Source organism: Haemorhous mexicanus, chromosome 33 (genome assembly GCF_027477595.1).
Source record: "Haemorhous mexicanus isolate bHaeMex1 chromosome 33, bHaeMex1.pri, whole genome shotgun sequence".
Classification (NCBI taxonomy): Eukaryota; Metazoa; Chordata; class Aves; order Passeriformes; family Fringillidae; genus Haemorhous; species Haemorhous mexicanus.
The window spans coordinates 1,442,520-1,464,107 of record NC_082373.1 but is presented as its reverse complement, the minus strand read 5'-3'; the positions used below and the strand labels follow the sequence as shown (position 1 = coordinate 1,464,107).

The following is a 21,588-nucleotide window of genomic DNA, read 5'->3' as shown; positions in this document are numbered from 1 at the left end:
GGGGTCTCGGCCTTTGGCTACTCGCTCTCGGGGGGGCTGGACGTGGACGGGAACCTGTACCCCGACCTGCTGGTGGGCTCGCTGTCGGACACCGTGGTGCTCTACAGGTGAGACCCCCGCCCCCAGCGGCACCCCCAGACCTGCGACCCCCCCCCTCGGAGCCCCCAATTCCTGAGGATCCCCCGCCCCGAGCGGCCCCCCAGCTCTGCGACCCCCTGGAATCCCCCAATTCCTGAGGATCCCCAATCCCCCCCAGACCTGGACCCCCAAAATCCCTCAGTTCCTGACAATCCCAGACCCCCGGAGTGGCCCCCCAGCTGTGGGACCCCCCAAAAATCCCCCAATTCCTGAGGATCCCCCGCCCTGAGCGGCCCCCCAGCTCTGCGACCCCCCAAAAATCCCCCAATTCCTGAGGATCCCCAATCCCCCCCAGACCTGGACCCCCAAAATCCCTCAGTTCCTGACAATCCCAGACCCCCGGAGTGGCCCCCCAGCTGTGGGACCCCCCAAAAATCCCCCAATTCCTGAGGATCCCCCGCCCTGAGCGGCCCCCAGCTCTGCGACCCCCCAAAAATCCCCCAATTCCTGAGGATCCCCAATCCCCCCCAGACCTGGACCCCCAAAATCCCTCAGTTCCTGACAATCCCAGACCCCCGGAGTGGCCCCCCAGCTGTGGGACCCCCCCCACAGAATCCCCCAATTCCTGAGGATCCCCCGCCCTGAGCGGCCCCCCAGCTCTGGGACCCCCCCCCCGGAATCCCCCAATTCCTGAGGATCCCCAATCCCCCCCAGACCTGGACCCCCAAACCCCTGGAGCAGCCCCAGGTGTGGGACCCCCCCCAGAATCCCCCAATTCCTGAGGATCCCCCGCCCCGAGCGGCCCCCCAGCTCTGCGACCCCCCAAAAATCCCCCAATTCCTGAGGATCCCCAATCCCCCCAGACCTGGACCCCCAAACCCCTGGAGCAGCCCCCAGGTGTGGGACCCCCCCCAGAATCCCCCAATTCCTGAGGATCCCCCGCCCTGAGCTGCCCCCCAGCTCTGCGACCCCCCAAAAATCCCCCAATTCCTGAGGATCCCCAATCCCCCCCAGACCTGGACCCCCAAACCCCTGGAGCAGCCCCCAGGTGTGGGACCCCCCCCAGAATCCCCCAATTCCTGAGGATCCCCCGCCCTGAGCGGCCCCCCAGCTCTGCGACCCCCCAAAAATCCCCCAATTCCTGAGGATCCCCAATCCCCCCCAGACCTGGACCCCCAAACCCCTGGAGCAGCCCCCCAGCTGTGGGACCCCCCCCCCCAGAATCCCCCAATTCTTGAGGATCCCCCACTCCCGAGCGGCCCCCCCCAGCCCTGGGACCCCCCCTCCCCGGACCCCCAGAATCCCCCAATTCCTGACTACCCCAGACCCCCGGAGCGCCCCCCCCCCCCCCCATTCCTGGACATCCCCAAATCCCTGAAGCCCCCCACCCTTGGAAATCCCCCAAATCCCTGAGGTGCCCCCCCCCAGCAATTCCCCCTTCCCAAGGACCCCCAAATCCCCCAGACCCCTATTCCCGAGTCCCCCTCACCCCTGGACATCCCCCAAATCCCTGAGCCCCCCCAAATCCCTGACCCCCCCAAATCCCTGAGCCCCCCAGATCCTTGACCCCCCCAAATCCCTGAGCCCCCCCCCAGCAATTCCCCCTTCCCAAGGACCCCCAAATCCCCCAGACCCTCCATTCCCGAGTCCCCCTCACCCCTGGACATGCCCCAAATCCCTGACCCCCCCCAAATCCCTGAACCCCCCCAAATCCCTGACCCCCCCCAAATCCCTGAGCCTCCCCCAAATCCCTGAACCCCCCCAAATCCCTGACCCCCCCCAAATCCGTGACCCCCCCAAATCCTGAACCCCCCCAAATCCCTGACCCCCCCCAAATCCCTGAGCCCCCCTAAATCCCTGACCCCCCCCAAATCCCTGAGCCCCCCAAATCCCTGACCCCCCCAAATCCCTGAGCCCCTCACCCAGCAATTCCCCCTTCCCAAGGACCCCCAAATCCCCCAGAGCCCCCTCCCCGAGCTTCCCCCCCATCCCCGCACCTGGGGGGTCCCGGGGGTGCGCTCAGGAGTGGGGGGCTCCCCCCGGGACCCCCATTCCCCCCCCGTTAGGGCGCGGCCGGTGGTTCACGTGTCCCGGAACGTGTCGGTGCTGCCGCCGCTCATCGACCTGGAGCGGAGCAACTGCCGCGATGGCCCCGGCGTCTGGTGGGTGACACCGGGTCCGCCCGCCACCTGTGTGTGCCCCGTGTCCCCCTCCTTGTCCCCCGTGTCCCCCTCCTTGTCCCCTGTGTCCTCATCGTGTCCCCCGTGTCCTCATCGTGTCCTCCTTGTCCCCCGTGTCCCCCTCCTTGTCCCCTGTGTCCCCCCCCGTGTCCCCCGCATCCTCCCCGTGTCCTTGTCGTGTCCCCCTCCCCTCCCCGTGTCCCCCCCTCCTCTCCCCGTGTCCCCCTCGTGTCCCCCTCCTCTCCCCGTGTCCCCCCGTGACCTCCCCCGTGTCCCCCTCCATGTCCCCCGTGTCCCCCCGGTGTCACCCCCTGTGTCCCCCCCCCCTCCCCGTGACCTCCCCCGCATCCCCCTCCTTGTCCCCCGTGTCCTCCCCGTGTCCCCCCGTGTCCCCCCTCCTCTTCCCGTGTCCCCCCGTGTCCCCCCCTCCTCTCCCCGTGTCCCCCCGTGTCGCCCCATATCCCACCTGTGTCTCCCCCGGTGTCACCCCCTGTGTCCCCCCCCTCCCCGTGACCTCCCCCGCGTCCCCCTCCTTGTCCCCCGTGTCCTCCCCGTGTCCTCCCCGTGTCTCCCCTCCTCTCCCCGTGTCCCCCCATGTCCCCCCCTCCTCTCCCCGTGTCCCCCCTGTGTCCCCCCCTCCTCTCCCCGTGTCCCCCCATGTCCCCCCCTCCTCTCCCCGTGTCCCCCCGTGTCGCCCCATATCCCCCCCCTGTGTCTCCCCCGGTGTCACCCCCCGTGTCCCCCCTATGTCCCCCCGGTGTCCCCCCTCCCCGCCCGGCTGTGGGGGTCTCGGGACCCCCGCGGTGACCCCCGCCCCCCCCCCAGCCTGGAGGTGCGGGCGTGCTTCAGCTACACCGAGAGCCCGGGCAGCGACAGCGCCCCGCCCCCACTGGGTGAGTGACCCCCCGGGACCCCCAACCCTGAGGGACCCCCCCCCCCCCAATCCAGGGACACCCCGAGCCCTGGGGACCCCCAATTCCTGGAGACCCTCCCCAATCCAGGGACCCCCCGAGCCCTGGGGACCCCCAGTTCCTGGGGACCCCCCCAATCCTGGGCATTCCCCAGTTCCTGGGGACCCCTCCCAAATCCAGGGACACCCCGAGCCCTGGGGACCCCCAATTCCTGGGGACCCCTCCCCAATCCAGGGACCCCCCAGTCCTGGGGACCCCCAATTCCTGGGGACCCCCCCATTCCAGGGACACCCCGAGCCCTGGGGACTCCTCCCCAATCCAGGGACACCCCGAGCCCTGGGGACCCCCCAATTCCTGGGGACCCCCCCCAATCCTGGGCATTCCCCAGTTCCTGGGGACCCCTCCCCAATCCAGGGACACCCCGAGCCCTGGGGACCCCCAATTCCTGGGGACCCCCCCCAATCCAGTGACCCCCCCAGTCCTGGGGACCCCCAATTCCTGGAGACCCCCCCCCCCAATCCAGGGACACCCCGAGCCCTGGGGACCCCCAATTCCTGGAGAACCCCACAATCCAGGGACCCCCCAGTCCTGGGGACCCCCAATTCCTGGAGACCCCCCCCAATCCAGGGACACCCCGAGCCCTGGGAGACCCCCCCCCCCCACAATACTGGGGATCCCCCAATTCCTGGGGACCCTCCCCCCAATCCAGGAACACCCCGAGCCCTGGGAGACCCCCCCCCCCCCCCCAGTCCTGGGGACCCCCAATTCCTGGGGACCCCCCCAAACCAGGGACACCCCGAGCCCTGGGGACCCCTCCCCAATCCTGGGGATCCCCGAACCCTGGGGGTCCCAGAGCCCTGGGGGTGCCCCCCATCCCTGGGGACCCCCTGTCCCTGAGGGTCCCCCCCTGTCCCTGCGAGTCCCCAGTCCCCAGAGACCCCCCCCCATTCTTTGGGGTTCCCCATCCCCCAGGACCCCCAACCCCGAAGATCCCCCCCATCCCTGGGGATCCCCCAGGACCCCAATCCCTGCGCACCCCCATCCTTTGGGCCCCCCTGAGCCATCCTTGGGACCCCTCCCCATCTTTTGGGACCCCTCCCCATCTTTTGGGACCCCCAGATCTTTGAGGCCCCCAATCTTTGGGACCCCCCTCCCCATCCTTGGGACCCCTCCCCATCCTTTGGACCCCTCCCTATCTTTTGGGACCCCCCCAAATCTTTGAGACCCCCAATCCTTGGGACCCTCCCCATCTTTTGGGACCCCCCGCAAATCTTTGAGCCCCCCAATCTTTGGGCTCCCCCCATCCTTCGGACCCCTCTCATCCTTTGGGCACCCCCAACTTTTGGGACCCCCCCAAATCTCTGAGCCCCCAATCCTTGGGACCCTCCCCCTCTCTTGGGCCCCTTCCCCATCCCTTGGGCCCCTTCCCCATCCTTTGGGCTCCCCCTTCTTTGGGACCCTCCCCAAATCCTTGAGCCCCCCAATCCTTGGGACCCTCCCCTTCCTTTGGGACCCCCCCCAAATCTTTGAGCCCCCCAATCTTTGGGCCCCTTCCCCATCCCTTGGACCCCCCCCAATCTTTTGGGACCCCCCCCCAAATCTTTGAGCCCCCCAATCTTTGGGCTCCCCCCATCCTTCGGACCCCTCTCATCCTTTGGGCACCCCCTTCCTTTGGGACCCCCCCAAATCTCTGAGCCCCCAATCCTTGGGACCCTCCCCATCCCTTGGGCCCCTTCCCCATCCTTTGGGCCCCCCCTTCTTTGGGACACCCCCCAAATCTTTGAGACCCCCAATCCTTCGGACCCTCTCCTTTGGGACCCCCCCCCGAAATCTTTGAGCCCCCCAACCTTTGGGCCCCTTCCCCATCCCTTGGACTCCCCCCCAATCTTTTGGGACCCCCCCAAATCTTTGAGCCCCCCAACCTTTGGGACCCCTCCCCATCCCTTGGGCCCCTTCCCCATCCTTTGGGCCCCCCCTTCTTTGTGACCTCCCCCCAAATCTTTGAGCCCCCCAACCTTTGGGCTCCCCCCATCCTTCGGACCCCTCCCATCCCTTGGGGCCCCCCCATCCTTTGGGCCCCCCCATTCTTTGGGACGCCCCCCATCCTTTGGGACCCCCCTCAAATCTTTGAGCCCCTCAACCTTTGGGCTCCTCCCATCCTTCGGACCCCTCCCCATCCTTTGGGACCCCCCCCAAATCTTTGAGCCCCCCAATCTTTGGGCTCCTCCCATCCTTCGGACCCCTCCCATCCCTTGGGGCCCCCCCCATCCTTTGTGACCCCCCCAAATCTTTGAGCCTCCCAACCTTTGGTCTCCTCCCATCCTTCGGACCCCCCCACCCCTTGGGACCCCCAAATCCTCTGTGCCCCCCAGAGCTGCAGCTGGTGCTGGAGGCGGACTCGGAGCGGCGCCGCCGGGGGCAGCAGCCCCGGGGCTCCTTCCTGGAGCGGGGCCCGGCCGAGCCCGAGCACCGGATGGCGGCGAGCCTGGAGCTGCCGCGGCCGCGGGAGCGGCGCTGCGTGCCCGCCACCTTCCGCCTGCACGTGCGTGCTTCGGCCTCGCCCCCCTGCCTCATCCTCATCCTCTGCCTCAGCCTCAGCCTCATCCTCATCCTCTGCCTCAGCCTCCGCCTCATCCTCTGCCTCAGCCTCAGCCTCAGCCTCATCCTCTGCCTCATCCTCTGCCTCAGCCTCATCCTCATCCTCTGCCTCAGCCTCCTCATCCTCATCCTCTTCCTCTGCCTCATCCTCATCCTCATCCTCTGCCTCAGCCTCTGCCTCAGCCTCAGCCTCCTCATCCTCATCCTCTTCCTCTGCCTCAGCCTCATCCTCTGCCTCTGCCTCATCCTCAGCCTCATCCTCTGCCTCTGCCTCATCCTCGTCCTCTTCCTCCTCTGCCTCTGCCTCATCCTCATCCTCAGCCTCACCCTCCTCTTCCTCTGCCTCAGCCTTCTCTTCCTCTGCCTCCTCTTCCTCTGCCTCATCCTCAGCCTCAGCTTCAGCCTCATCCTCCTCATCCTCTGCCTCTGCTCATCCTCATCCTCATCCTCATCCTCATCCTCATCCTCATCCTCATCCTCATCCTCATCCTCAGCCTCTTCCTCATCCTCATCCTCTTCCTCACCCTTCTCTTCCTCATCCTCCTCTTCCTCTGCCTCTGCCTCATCCTCATCCTCCTCTTCCTCTGCCTCACCCTCCTCACCCTCCTCATCCTCACCCTCCTCATCCTCACCCTCCTCACCCTCACCTTCCTCAGCCTCACCTTCCTCACCCTCGCCCTCCTCAGCCTCCTCTTCCACACCATCAGCCCTCATCTCCTCATCTTCCTCCTCCTCCTCCTCCTCCTCCCCGTCCCCGTTGTCCCCCCCGTGTCCCCCCAGGTGTGCCAGCACCTCTGGTGTCCCCAGTGCCACCCTGACCTTCCTCCCCCCCCCCCCTCCTCCTCAGGATGACATCCGGGACAAGCTCCGCCCCGTCGCTGTCACCTTGGCCTTCGCCATCGCGGGGACGCGGGGGTGGCACCGGGGGGCCCGGGGGACAGCGCTGCCACCCCTGTCCCCCGCGCTGAGCCCGCGCCAGCCCAGCACGCTCCGCACCGAGGTGGGCACCGGGGGGCACTGCCAGCCCCGGGGCACCTGCCTGTGGCACACCTGTGGCACTTCCTGTGGCACCTCCTGTGGCACCTCCTGTGTCACACACCTGTGTCACCCACCTGTGTCACCCACCTGTGCCACCCCCTGTGTCACACACCTGTGGCACACACCTGTGGCACACACCTGTGCCACCCCCTGTGTCACCTCCTGTGTCGCACACCTGTGTCACCCCCTGTGTCACCTCCTGTGTCGCAAACATGTGTCACCCCCTGTGGCACACACCTGTGTCGCACACCTGTGGCACCCCTGGCACCCCCTGTGTCACACACCTGTGTCACACACCTGTGGCACACACCTGTGTCACACACCTGTGGCAACCCTGGCACCCCCTGTGTCACACACCTGTGGCACACACCTGTGTCACACACCTGTGTCACCTCCTGTGTCACCCACCTGTGTCACACACCTGTGTCACACACCTGTGTCACCTCCTGTGTCACCCCCTGTGTCACACACCTGTGTCACACACCTGTGTCACCCCCTGTGTCACACACCTGTGTCACCTCCTGTGTCACCCACCTGTGTCACCCACCTGTGTCAAATACCTGTGGCACACACAGGTCACCCCCTGTGTCACACACCTGTGTCACCCCCTGTGTCACACACCTGTGTCACACACCTGTGTCACACACCTGTGTCACCCTGTGTCACACACCTGTGTCACACACCTGTGTCACCCCCTGTGTCGCACACCTGTGTCACACACCTGTGTCACCTCCTGTGTCACACACCTGTGTCACACACCTGTGTCACCCCCTGGGTCACCCCCTGTGTCACACACCTGTGGCACTCCCTGTGTCACACACCTGTGTCACTCCCTGTGTCACCCCCTGTGTCACCCACCTGTGTCACACACCTGTGTCACCTCCTGTGTCACACACCTGTGTGACCCCCTGTGTCACCTCCTGTGTCACACACCTGTGTCGCACACCTGTGCCACCCCCTGTGTCACACACCTGTGTCACCCCGTGTCACACACCTGTGTCACCCCCTGTGTCACCCACCTGTGCCACCCCCTGTGTCACCTCCTGTGTCACACACCTGTGTCGCACACCTGTGTCGGACACCTGTGTCACACACCTGTGTCACCCCCTGTGTCACCCCCTGTGTCACCCCCTGTGTCGCACACCTGTGTCACCCCCTGTGTCACACACCTGTGTCACACACCTGTGTCACACACCTGTGGCACACACCTGTGTCGCACACCTGTGCCACCCCCTGTGTCACACACCTGTGTCACCCCGTGTCACACACCTGTGTCACCCCCCTGTGTCACCCACCTGTGCCACCCCCTGTGTCACCTCCTGTGTCACACACCTGTGTCACCCACCTGTGTCACACACCTGTGTCGCACACCTGTGTCGGACACCTGTGTCACACACCTGTGTCACCCCCTGTGTCACCCCCTGTGTCACCCCCTGTGTCGCACACCTGTGTCACCCCCTGTGTCACACACCTGTGGCACACACCTGTGGCACACACCTGTGGCACACACCTGTGTCACCCCCTGGGTCACCCCCTGTGTCACACACCTGTGCCACCCCCTGTGGAACACACCTGTGTCACACACCTGTGTCACCTCCTGTGTCACCCCCTGTGTCGCACACCTGTGTCACACACCTGTGGCACACACCTGTGTCACCCTGTGTCACCCACCTGTGGCACCCACCTGTGTCGCCCACCTGTGTCACCCCCTGTGTCACACACAGGTCACCCCCTGTGTCACCCCCTGTGTCACACACCTGTGTCACACACCTGTGTCACCTCCTGTGTCACCTCCTGTGTCACCCCCTGTGTCACCCACCTGTGTCACACATCTGTGTCACCACCTGTGTCCCTCACCTGTGTCCCACCTGTGTCACCCTTTGTCCCTCTGTGTCCCTCCTGTGTCACCACCTGTGTCCCCCAGTGTCCCTCCCGTCCCAGTCTGGGCCACTTGCAGTGTCCCCCGTGTCCCCCAGTGTCCCCCGTGTCCCCCAGTGTCCCCCAGTGTCCCCTTGTCCCACCTGCGCACACCTGGAGTGTCCCCCCGCCATTCCCGGGGCTGTCCCATCTCACCTGGCAGTACCTGCAGTGTCCCCCCGTGTCCCCCTTGTCCCACGCGCAGTGTCCCCTCATTGCTGGGCGTGTCCCCACGGCGGGCTGTCCCGCAGTGTCCCCGCAGTGTCCCCGCAGTGTCCCCGCAGTGTCCCCGTGTCCCCCAGGTGCATTTCCTGCGCCAGGGCTGCGGCGATGACAAAATCTGCCAGAGCCACCTGGAGCTGCGGCCGCGCTTCTGCGCCCGCCTGGGCGACAGCGACTTCGTGCCCCTGCCCAGGTGAGGGGACAGCGCCACCGGGGGGGCTGGCACGGCCACCTCACCCTGAGGGACTGGGGGTGTCCCCAAGGGGTCACACGTGGCACGGCCACCTCACCCTGAGGGACCGGGCTGTCCCCAAGGGGTCACACGTGGCACGGCCACCTCACCCTGAGGGACCGGGCTGTCCCCAAGGGGTCACACGTGGCACTGCCACCTCACCCTGAGGGACTGGGGGTGTCCCCAGGGGGTCACACGTGGCACTGCCACCTCACCCTGAGGGACCGGGCTGTCCCCAAGGGGTCACAGGGGTGAGGCTGGCACTGCCATGTCACCGTGAGGGACCGGGCTGTCCCCAAGGGGTCACACGTGGCACTGCCACCTCACCCTGAGGGACCGGGCTGTCCCCAAGGGAGTCACAGGGGCGAGGATGGCACTGCCATGTCACCCTGAAGGACCGGGGGTGTCCCCAGGGGGTCACACGTGGCACGGCCACCTCACCCTTAGGGACCGGGCTGTCCCCAAGGGGTCACACGTGGCACGGCCACCTCACCCTGAGGGACTGGGGGTGTCCCCAGGGGGTCACACGTGGCACGGCCACCTCACCCTGAGGGACCGGGGGTGTCCCCAAGGGGTCACATGTGGCACGGCCACCTCACCCTGAGGGACCGGGCTGTCCCCAAGGGGTCACACGTGGCACTGCCACCTCACCCTGAGGGACTGGGGGTGTCCCCAGGGGGTCACACGTGGCACTGCCACCTCACCCTGAGGGACCGGGGGTGTCCCCAAGGCAGTCACAGGGACGAAGATGGCACTGTCACCTCTGTGTGAGGGATGTCCCCAGGGGTCTCAGGGTGGCTGTGCCCGCAGGGACGAGGATGGCACTGTCACCTCTCTGTGAGGGATGTCTCCGGGGGTCTCAGGGTGGCTGTGCCCGCAGGGACGAGGGTGGCACTGTCACCTCTGTGTGAGGGATGTCCCCGGGGGTGTCCCCAAGGCAGTCACAGGGACGAGGATGGCACTGTCACCTCTGTGTGAGGGATGTCCCCAGGGGTCTCAGGGTGGCTGTGCCCGCAGGGACGAGGATGGCACTGCCATCTTCGCCGTGAGTGACCAGAAGGACGTGGCGCTGGAGGTGCAGGTGACCAACGAGCCCTCGGACATGTCGCAGCCGCAGCGGGACGGGGACGACGCGCACCAGGCGCTGCTGGTGGCCTCCTTCCCCCCGGAGCTGCCCTACGCCGCCACCAGGGCCGAGGAGAGCGCGGGGCTCGGGGTGCGACAGCCACGGGGACAGCCACGGGGATGGGGACAGCGACAGCCACGGGGACAGCCACGGGGATGGGGACAGCGACAGCGACAGCCACGGGGACAGCCACGGGGATGGGGACAGCGACAGCGACAGCCACGGGGACAGCCACGGGGATGGGGACAGCCACTGGGACAGCGACGGGGACAGCGACGGGGACAGCGACGGGGATGGGGACAGCGGCAGGGACAGCCACGGGGACAGCGACAGCCACGGGGACAGGGATGGGGACAGGGATGAGGATGGGGACGGGGACAGGGACAGCCACGGGGACAGCCACGGGGACAGCGACGGGGATGGGGACGGGGATGGGGACGGGGACAGGGATGGGGACATCGACAGGGATGGGGACAGGGACAGAGACAGGGACAGGGACAGAGATGGGGACAGGGACGGGGATGGGGACAGGGACGGGGACAGGGACAAGGACAGGGATGGGGACAGGGACAGGGACAGAGGGGAAATGGACAGGGACGGGGATGGGGGACAAGGACAGTGATGGGGGACAGGGAATGGGGATGGAGACAGGGACGGCGGCATAGTGGGGGACAGGGACAGGGACAAGGACAGGGACAGGGGACAGGGACAGGGGACGGGAGACAGGGGACAGGAGACGGGGGATAGAGGGGGACAGGGGATGGGGGGACAGAGGGGTAGGAGGGACAGGAGGGGTGGCAGGACAGGGGGACAGAGGGGGGGGATGGTCCTGGGGGCGTGGGATGGGGTCAGACCGGGACACAGGGTTGGGGTCACTCTGGGGTCACTTTGGGGTCACTCTGGGGTCACTCCTGGGGGTCACTCTGGAGTCACACTGGAGGTCACTCTGGGGTCACACTGGAGGTCACACTGGGGTCACTCTGGAGGTCACTCTGGGGTCACTCTGGGGTCACTCTGGAGGTCACTCTGGGTCACACTGGGGTCACTCTGAGGTCACTCCTGGGGTCACACTGGGTTCACTCTGGGGTGACACTGGGGTCACTCCTGGGGTCACTCCTGGGGTCACTCTGGGTCACTCTGAGGTCACTCTGGGTCACTCTGGGGTCACACTGGGGTCACTCTGGGGTCACTCTGGGGTCGCTCTGGGGTCACTCTGGGGGTCACTCTGAGGTCACTCTGGGGTCACTCTGGGGTCACTCTGGGGTCACTCTGGGTTCACTCTGGGGTGACACTGGGGTCACTCTGGGGTGACACTGGAGGTCACACTGGGTTCACTCTGGGGTCACTCCTGGGTGTCACTCCTGGGGGTCACTCTGGGGTGACCCCGGGGTGCCGCAGGGGGGCTCAGCCCTGTCCCCCCCCCCCCAGGACAAGGTGCTGTGCTTGGCCAACCAGAACGGCTCCAGGGTGGAGTGCGAGCTGGGGAACCCCCTCAAACGCGGGGCCCAGGTGGGCGCAGCCCCCTCCCCAACCCCCCCCGACCCTCCCCCCACCCCAGCCCCACCCCCAGCGCTCACCTGCCCCTCCCCAGGTGCGCTTCTTCCTCATCCTCAGCACCTCGGGCATCTCCATCCACACCACGGACCTGGAGGTGCTGCTGGAGCTGTCCACGTGAGCGGGGCGGGGGGCTGCGACCCCCGGGGTGGGGCTGCGACCCCCGGGAGGGGGGGTGGAGACCCCCGGGATTGGGGATGGAGACCCCCGCGATTTGGGGATGGAGACCCCCGGGGTTTGAGGATGGAGACCCTCGGGATTGGGGATGGAGACCCCCGGGATTGGGGATGGAGACCCCCCGGGATTGGGGATGGAGACCCCCGGGTTTGGGGATGGAGACCCCCGGGATTTGGTGCCAGAACCCCCGGGGGTTTTGGGGATGGAGACCCCCGGGTTTGGGGGTCAAACCCGCCAGGATTTGGGGGCTGGGATCCCAGGGGATTTGGGGTCAGACCCCCAGGATTTGGGGGTGAGAGCCCCCAGACTTTGGGGACCAGAGCCCCGCAGGATTTGGGGTTCAGAGACCCCAGGGTTTGGGGTCAGACCCCCAGGATTTGGGGGTCACAGCCCCGCAGGATTTGGGGTTCAGAGACCCCAGGATTTGGGGTCAGACCCCCAGGATTTGGGGTCAGACCCCCAGGGTTTGGGGGTCACAGCCCCGCAGAATTTGGGGTCCAGAGACCCCAGGGTTTGGGGTCAGACCCCCAGACTTTGGGGGTCACAGCCCCGCAGGATTTGGGGTTCAGAGACCCCAGGATTTGGGGTCAGACCCCCAGGATTTGGGGGGACAAAACCCCGTCAGTTTCAGACTCCGCCCCCCTAGCATTTAGGGTCGGGGGGCTGCAATTTGGGGTTCAAACCCCCCCGCGCGGCCCTTGGGGTTTTTTCTTTTGGGGTTTCACCCCCCCGACCCCAAATCCCCCCCAGGACCAGCGAGCAGCCGGGGCTGGAGCCGGTGGTCGCCCGCGCCCGCGTGGTCATCGAGCTGCCCCTGGCCGTGACCGGGTGAGTGGGGAGGGGGTTTTGGGGTCGGGACCCCCCCCCGGGGACCCCCCCCTCACAGCAGGGTGTCCCCACAGCGTGGCCGTGCCCCCCCGGCTGTTTTTTGGGGGGCAGGTGCTGGGGGAGAGCGCGGTGAAGAGGGAGAGCCAGGTGGGCAGCGCCGTCCGCTTCGAGGTCACGGTGAGAGACCCCCGGAACGGAGCCCAAACCAGAGACCCCAAAACGGAGACCCCCCAAAACGGACCCCAAAACAGAGACCCCAAAAACAGAGACCCCCGGAACGGACCCCAAAACAGAGACCCCAAAACGGACCCCAAAACAGAGACGCCAAAACAGAGACCCCCCAAAACGGACCCCAAAACAGAGACCCCCAAAAGACAGCCCCCCAAAATGGACCCCAAATCAGAGACCCCAAAACAGAGACCCACCGAAATGGACCCCAAATCAGAGACCCCAAAACAGAGACCGCCCCCACCTCCAGGACCCCAAAACCAAAATGGGGTTGGGATTCCATCCAGGGCTGGTTTTGGGGTCAGGGCTGGTTTTGGGGTGGGGGCTGTATTTGGGGTGGGGGCTCTTTTTGGGGTGGGGGCTGTTTTTGGGGTCACGGCTCCACACAGGTGCTGTATTTGGGGTGGGGGCTGTTTTTGGGGTCAGGTGCTGTTTTTGGGGTCAGCGCTGCTTTTGGGGTCACGGCTCCACACAGGAGCTGCTTTGGGGGTGGGGGCTGTATTTGGGGTGGGGGCTGTATTTGGGGTGGGGGCTGTATTTGGGGTCAGGGCTGTTTTTGGGGTCACGGCTCCACACAGGCTCTGTTTTTGGGGTGGGGGCTGTTTTGGGGGTCAGGGCTGTTTTTGGGGTCACGGGCTCCACACAGGAGCTGGTTTTGGGGTGGGGGCTGTATTTGGGGTGGGGACTGGTTTTGGGGTGGGGGCTGTATTTGGGGTCAGGTGCTGTTTTTGGGGTCAGGGCTGTTTTTGGGGTCAGGGCTGTTTCTGGGGTCAGGGCTGTATTTGGGGTCAGGGCTGTTTTTGGGGTCACGGCTCCACACAGGTTCTGTATTTGGGGTGGGGGCTGGTTTTGGGGTGGGGGCTGTATTTGGGGTGGGGGCTGTATTTGGGGTAGGGGCTGGTTTTGGGGTGGGGGCTGTATTTGGGGTGGGGGCTGTTTTTGGGGTGGGGGCTGTATTTGGGGTGGGGGCTGTTTTTGGGGTGGGGGCTGTATTTGGGGTGGGGGCTGTATTTGGGGTCAGGGCTGTTTTTGGGGTCAGGGCTGTTTTTGGGGTCACGGCTCCACACAGGTTCTGTATTTGGGGTGGGGGCTGTATTTGGGGTGGGGGCTGTTTTTGGGATGGGGGCTGTATTTGGGGTCAGGGCTGTTTTTGGGGTCACGGGCTCCACACAGGAGCTGGTTTTGGGGTGGGGGCTGTATTTGGGGTCAGATGCTGTTTTTGGGGTCAGGGCTGTTTTTGGGGTCAGGGCTGTATTTGGGGTCACGGCTGTATTTGGGGTCACGGCTCCACACAGGTTCTGTTTTTGGGGTGGAGGCTGTATTGGAGGTGGGGGCTGTATTTGGGGTGGGGGCTGGTTTTGGGGTGGGGGCTGTATTTGGGGTGGGGCTGTATTTGGGGTGGGGGCTATTGCAGGCTGTGCCCCCCAGGTGTCGCAGCGGGGGCCGCTGCTGAAGACCCCCGGCTCGGCGGCGCTGAGCGTGCAGTGGCCGCTGGAGCTGCCCAACGGGAAGTGGCTCCTGTACCCCCTGAGCCTGGAGCTGGGCACCCCCCCCGTGCCCTGCAGCCCCCCGGGCAACCCCCTGCGCCTCGCCCTGGTGAGAGCCGGGGGGCCAGCAGTGCCCGGGGGGGGCCAGCAGTGCCCAGGGGGGGCCAGTGGTGCCCAGGGGGGGTCAGGGGTGGTCAGAGGTGGCCAGGGGTGGTCAGAGGTGGCCAGGGAGTGGCCAGGGGTGGTCAGAGGTGGTCAGGAGTGGCCAGGGGGTGTCCAGGGGTGGTCAGGAGTGGTCAGAGGTGGCCAGGGGTGTCCTGGGGTGGCCAGGGGTGGTCAGGGGTGGTCAGAGGTGGTCAGAGGTGGCCAGCGGTGGCCAGGGGTGGTCAGGGGTGTTCAGGGGTGGCCAGGGATGGCCAGGGAATGGCCAGGGGTGTCCTGGGGTGGCCAGGGGTGGTCAGAGGTGGTCAGGGAGTGGCCAGGGGTGTCCAGAGGTGGCCAGGGGTGGTCAGAGGTGCCCAGGAGTGGCCAGGCATGGCCAGGGGTAGTCAGAGGTGGTCAGAGGTGCCCAGGGGTGGCCAGGGGTGGTCAGAGGTGGTCAGAGGTGTCCAGGGGTGTTCTGAGGGTGGCCAGGGGGTGGCCAAGGAGTGGCCATGGGTGTTCTGGGGGTGTCCTGGGGGTGTGCAGTGTGGCCAGGGGTGGCCAGGGGTGGCCAAAGGGTGTCCATGGGATGTCCAGGGGTGTCCTGGGGGTGTCCAGGGGGTGTCCAGTGGTGTCCAAAGGTGGCCAGGGATGCCTGGGGTGGTGTCCAGGGGTGCCCAGGAGCATCCAAAGATGTCCGGGGGTGCTCAGGGGTGCCCGGGGTTGCCTGGCAGTGCCCGGGGGTCCCGTCCCACCCCCCCCCCATGCCCATCTTTGCCCCCCCAGGAGCCGCCAGGCCGGGGGGGCCCCCCTGAGGAGCCCCCGGCCCGCTCGTGGTGGGTGCCCGCGGGGAGGAAGAGGAGGAACGTGACCCTGGTGAGTGGGGGGGCCCTGCCCAGGCAGGGGGGGCACCCCGGGGGTTTGGGGTCCTCCTCCTTTGGGGGGGGGTCCCTGTTCCCGGGATCCCCCCGGTCCTGGCGTGCCCCTGCTCTGGAAGTGCCCGTTTTGGGGTGTCCCCGTTTTTGGGGTGTCCCCATTTCGGGGTGTCCCCATTTCGGGGTGTCCCCGTTTTGGGGTGTTCCCATTTTTGGGGTGTTCCCATTTCGAGGTGTCCCCATTTTGGGGTGTCCCCATTTCGGGGTGTCCCCATTTTGGGGTGTCCCCATTTCGGGGTGTCCCCGTTTTGGGGTGTCCCCATTTCGGGGTGTCCCCGTTTTGGGGTGTCCCCGTTCCCGAGGTCACTCTGTTCCTGGTGTCCCCCTGCTCTGCCCTGCCCTGTTCCGGTGTCCCCCCATTCCCGGGGTGTTCCCTCCATCCCTGAGGTGTCCCCACCCTGTCCCCACACTGTTCCCTTGCTGTCCCCCCATCCCCAGAATGTCCCCCCACCCCCGGGGTGTCCCCACACTGTCCCCACCTTGTCCCCACCGTGTCCCCTCCCTGTCCCCTCGCTGTCCCAGGACTGTGCCCGGGGCACGGCGCGCTGCCGCCCGTTCCGGTGTCCCCTCGCTGTCCCCTCACTGTCCCCTCACTGTCCCCTCACTGTCCCCTCGCTGTCCCCTCGCTGTCCCAGGACAGTGCCCGGGGCACGGCGCGCTGCCGCCCGTTCGGATGTCCCCTCGCTGTCCCCTCACTGTCCCCTCGCTGTCCCCTCGCTGTCCCCTCGCTGTCCCCTCACTGTCCCCACTGTCCAGGACTGTGCCCGGGGCACGGCGCGCTGCCGCCCGTTCCGGTGTCCCCTCGCTGTCCCCTCGCTGTCCCCTCACTGTCCCCTCACTGTCCCCACTGTCGCAGGACTGTGCCCGGGGCACGGCGCGCTGCCGCCCGTTCCGGTGTCCCCTCGCTGTCCCCTCACTGTCCCCTCGCTGTCCAGGACTGTGCCCGGGGCACGGCGCGCTGCCGCCCGTTCCGGTGTCCCCTCGCTGTCCCCTCGCTGTCCCCTCACTGTCCCCTCACTGTCCCCACTGTCGCAGGACTGTGCCCGGGGCACGGCGCGCTGCCGCCCGTTCCGGTGTCCCCTCGCTGTCCCCTCGCTGTCCCCTCGCTGTCCAGGACTGTGCCCGGGGAACGGCGCGCTGCCGCCCGTTCCGGTGTCCCCTCGCTGTCCCCTCACTGTCCCCTCACTGTCGCAGGACTGTGCCCGGGGCACGGCGCGCTGCCGCCCGTTCCGGTGTCCCCTCGCTGTCCCCTCGCTGTCCCCTCACTGTCCCCACTGTCGCAGGACTGTGCCCGGGGCACGGCGCGCTGCCGCCCGTTCCGGTGTCCCCACACCCCTGGGCTGTCCCCTCACTGTCCCCTCGCTGTCCCCTCACTGTCCCCTCTCTGTCGCAGGACTGTGCCCGGGGCACGGCGCGCTGCCGCCCGTTCCGGTGTCCCCACACCCCAGGGGTGTCCCCTCACTGTCCCCTCGCTGTCCCCTCGCTGTCCCCTCGCTGTCCCCTCACTGTCCCCTCGCTGTCCCCTCGCTGTCCCCTCGCTGTCCCCTCACTGTCCCCACCCTGTCCAGGACTGTGCCCGGGGCACGGCGCGCTGCCGCCCGTTCCGGTGCCCGCTGCCGTCGCTGGAGCGCTCGGAGCTGCGGGCGCGGGGCCGCCTCTGGAACGGGACCTTGCTGGAGGTCAGCGACCCCCGGGCTGGGGAGGGGGCTGGGCCCGGCCCGGACCCCCCCCCAATTGCCCACTGCCCCTCCCAGGAGTTCCTGGACGTGGAGAACCTGGAGCTGATCGTGCGCGCCGAGGTCTCGGTCACCTCCCCCCGCGGCAACGTCGTCATCAGGGACGCGGTGGCGCAGGTGGGGACACACCTGGGGACACCCCTGGGGACACCTGGGGACACCGGGGACACCCGGGGGACACTGGGGACACCCCAGGGGACACCCGGGGACACTGGGGACACCCCTGGGGACACCTGGGGACACCTGGGGACACCCCTGGGGACACCGGGGACACTCGGGGACACTGGGGACACCCCCGGGGACACCCCTGGGGACACCCGGGGACACCCCTGGGGACACCTAGGGACACCGGGGACACCTGGGGACACCCTGGGGACACTGGGGACACCCCCGGGGACACCCCTGGGGACACCTGGGAACACTGGGGACACCCGGGGACACTGGGGACATCCCTGGGGACACCCTGGGATACCCGGGGACACCCGGGGACACCTGGGGACACCTGGGGACACCCCTGGGGACATCTGGGAACACTGGGGACACCCGGGGACACTGGGGACATCCCTGGGGACACCCTGGGATACCTTGGGACACCCGGGGACACCTGGGGACACCTGGGGACACCCCTGGGGACATCTGGGAACACTTGGGACACCCGGGGACACTGGGGACACCCCTGGGGACACCCGGGGACACCTGGGGACACCTCTGGGGACACCTCTGGGGACATCTGGGAACACTGGGGACACCTGGGGACACTGGGGACACCTCTGGGGACATCTGGGAACACTGGGGACACCTGGGGACACTGGGGACACCTCTGGGGACATCTGGGAACACTGGGGACACCTGGGGACACTGGGGACACCCCTGGGGACACCCGGGGACACCTGAGGACATCCCTGGGGACACCTGAGGACATCCCTGGGGACACCCGGGGACACTGGGGACACCTCCAGCCCCCCCAGGATCCCCCCAGAGACCCCCCCCCCCCGATGTCCCCTGACGTCCCCAAGCCCCTCCAGGCCCCCTTGGTGTCCCCATGACCCCGTGTGACCCCCGTGTGCCCCCCCAGATGTCGGTGTCCCTGCACCTGGACCCGGGCGTGGCCGTCACCGCTGTCCCCTGGTGGGTGCTGCCGCTGGCGGTGCTGCTGGGGCTGCTGCTGCTGGCGCTGCTGGTGCTGGGGCTCTGGAAGGTGAGGGACCCCCGCTGTCGCCACAGGGCGCGACACACAGCGCGTCATATCGCGATAGGGCACGATAGAGCACATCATATCGCGATAGGGCACGATAGAGCGCGTCATATCGCGATAGGGTGCGATAGAGCGCGTCATATCGCGATAGGGCGTGATAGAGCACGTCATATCACGATAGGGCACGAGAGAGTGCGTCATATTGCGATAGGGCGTGATAGACCGCGTCATATTGTGATAGGGCACAATACAGCGCGTCATATCGCGATAGGGCGCCCCAGAGCGCAGCGTGTCGCGATATGCCCCTTGCTGTCCCGCGCCACGTCGCGATATCTCGCTCTGTCTGGTACCATGTCGCGATATATCCCGCTGTCCTGTGGCATGTCGCTATATAGCCCACTGTCCAGTGCCATATCGTGATATCTCACTCTGTGCAGTGCTGTATCGTGTTATATCACTCTGTCCAGTGCCATATCGCGATATATCCCACTGTCCAGTGCCATATCGTGATATCTCACTCTGTCCAGTGCCGTATCACGATATATCCCGCTGTCCGCTGCCATATCGCGATGTATCCCGCTGTCTGCTGCCATATCTCGATATCTCACTCTGTCCAGTGCCATGTCGCGATATATCCCGCTGTCCGCTGCCGTATCGCGATACATCCTGCCATCCGGTGCCATGTCGCGATATGTCCCACTGTCCAGTGCCATATCGTGATATATCCTGCTGTCTGCTGCCATATCGCGATATCTCACTCTGTCCAGTGCCATATCTCGATATATCCTGCTGTCTGCTGCCGTATCGCGATATCTCACTCTGTCCGGTGCCGTATCGCGATACATCCCGCTGTCCGGTGCCATGTCGCGATATGTCGGCGCCCTGTCTCCCCCAGGTGGGGTTTTTCCGGCGGGCGGCGGCTCCGCCCCCGGCCGTGCCGCGGTTCCGGGCCGTGCGCATCCCGCGGGAGCAGCGGCCGCAGGCCCGCGAGGGCCGCACCGGGACCATCCTGCGGCCACAGTGGGCGGCCGGACCCACGGACAGGGATGGGGACGGCGCCGCGCCCGGACCCGCCTGACGGACACCCGGAGGGGACAGACGGACGCGGCCGGACGCACGGACACGGCACGGACACGGGGGATGGACGCGGGATGGACGCGGGAGAGACGGAGACGGCGCCGCGCCCGGACCCGCCTGACGGACACCCGCGGACAGACGGACACGGCACGGATGGACGGACGGACACGGCACGGATGGACAGACGGACACGGCACGGACAGACGGACACGGCGCGGACGGACGGACGGACACGGCACGGACAGACAGACGGACACGGCACGGATGGACAGACGGACACGGCACGGACAGACGGACACGGCACCGACGGACAGACGGACACGGGAGGGACGGGGACAGTGCCACGCCCAGACCCGCCTGACAGACACCCGCAGACAGACAGACACGGCATGGATGGACAGACAGACACGGCACGGACGGACAGACGGACACGGGAGGGACGGGGACAGCGCCACGCCCGGACCCGCCTGACGGACACCCAGGAAGGACAGATGGACACGGCCGGACGGATGGACACAGGACGGACAGATGGACGCGGCACAGACAGATGGACATGGGACACGGACAGATGGACATGGCTGGACATGGGGCGGACACAAGGATGGACAGGGGGATGATGGGCACAGGATGGACAGACGGATACCGGACATGGGCAGATGGACATGGCTGGACACAGGATGGGCATGGGGATGGACGTGGGATGGACAAATGGACACGGGGATGGACGTGGGATGGACAAATGGACACAGGGATGGACGTGGGATGGACAAATGGACATGGGACATGGACAAATGGACACGGGATAGACATGGGGATGGACACAGGATGGACAAATGGACACGGGACATGGACACAGGATGGACAAATGGACATGGGGATGGACGTGGGATGGACAAATGGACATGGGACATGGACACAGGATGGACAAATGGACATGGGGATGGACACAGGATGGACAAATGGACACGGTACATGGACACAGGAGGGACACAGGACATGGACAAACAGACACAGGACATGGAGAAATGGACATGGGATAGACACGGAGATGGACACGGGGATGGACGTGGGATGGACAAATGGACACGGGGATGGACACAGGACATGGACAAATGGACACGGGGATGGACACAAGGGTGGACAAATGGACACGGGACATGGACACAGGAGGGACACAGGACATGGAGAAATGGACACGTGATAGACACGGAGAAATGGACATGGGGATGGACGCGGGGATGGACAAATGGACACGGGATATGGACACAGGACATGGACAAATGGACACGGGACATGGACACAGGAGGGACACAGGACATGGAGAAATGGACACGTGATAGACACGGGGATGGACACGGGGATGGACGCGGGGATGGACAAATGGACACGGGATATGGACACAGGACATGGACAAATGGACACGGGGATGGATGTGGGATGGACAAATGGACACAGGACATGGACAAATGGACACGGGGATGGACCCAATATGGACACAGAGGAACAGGGACAGGGACAGACCACGGACACCTGGATCCACCCAAGGGACATCCAGGGTGGACACAGGGTATGCTGGGGATGGACACGAGATGCGCTCAGGACATGGGATAAGGGACAAGGGCATGGACACGGACGTAGGACAAGGGACAGGGGACACAGACACGGGACAGGGGACAGGGGACAGGGATGGTCCCTGGCTGTGCCCTGGGAAGGCCCCATGGAGGCCCCGCCATGTCCTGGAGCTCCCAGGATGGGCAGTGGCCGGACAGAGCCACGGCCCCAGGGGTCAGTTCGGCCCCAGGGGTCACTTTGTCTCCACGGGTCACTTTTTGTCCCCAATAAAAGGCGCTGACCCCACACTGACCCCGAGTGCTCCTTCAGTGTCCAGGGACTGCCGCCATGATGGATGTGGCGGCCGCCATGATGGG

The 21,588-nt window shown here is 66.3% G+C and overlaps 1 protein-coding gene across 1 annotated transcript; it reads left to right on the top strand.

The window, feature by feature from the left end:
- Nucleotides 1-21,517, top strand: LOC132340726 (integrin alpha-7-like; the record flags this gene model as incomplete). Its single annotated transcript, XM_059871785.1, has 17 exons — nt 1-107; nt 2,145-2,240; nt 3,084-3,151; nt 5,542-5,711; nt 6,615-6,767; nt 9,025-9,137; nt 10,194-10,392; nt 11,731-11,811; nt 11,894-11,973; nt 12,784-12,861; nt 12,936-13,038; nt 14,518-14,685; nt 15,504-15,593; nt 17,221-17,331; nt 17,407-17,505; nt 18,464-18,586; nt 19,479-21,517. Coding segments are annotated over 17 exons (2,022 nt in total), but the record flags the coding sequence as incomplete, so codon positions are not given.
- Between the last annotated feature and the right edge of the window lie 71 nt (nt 21,518-21,588).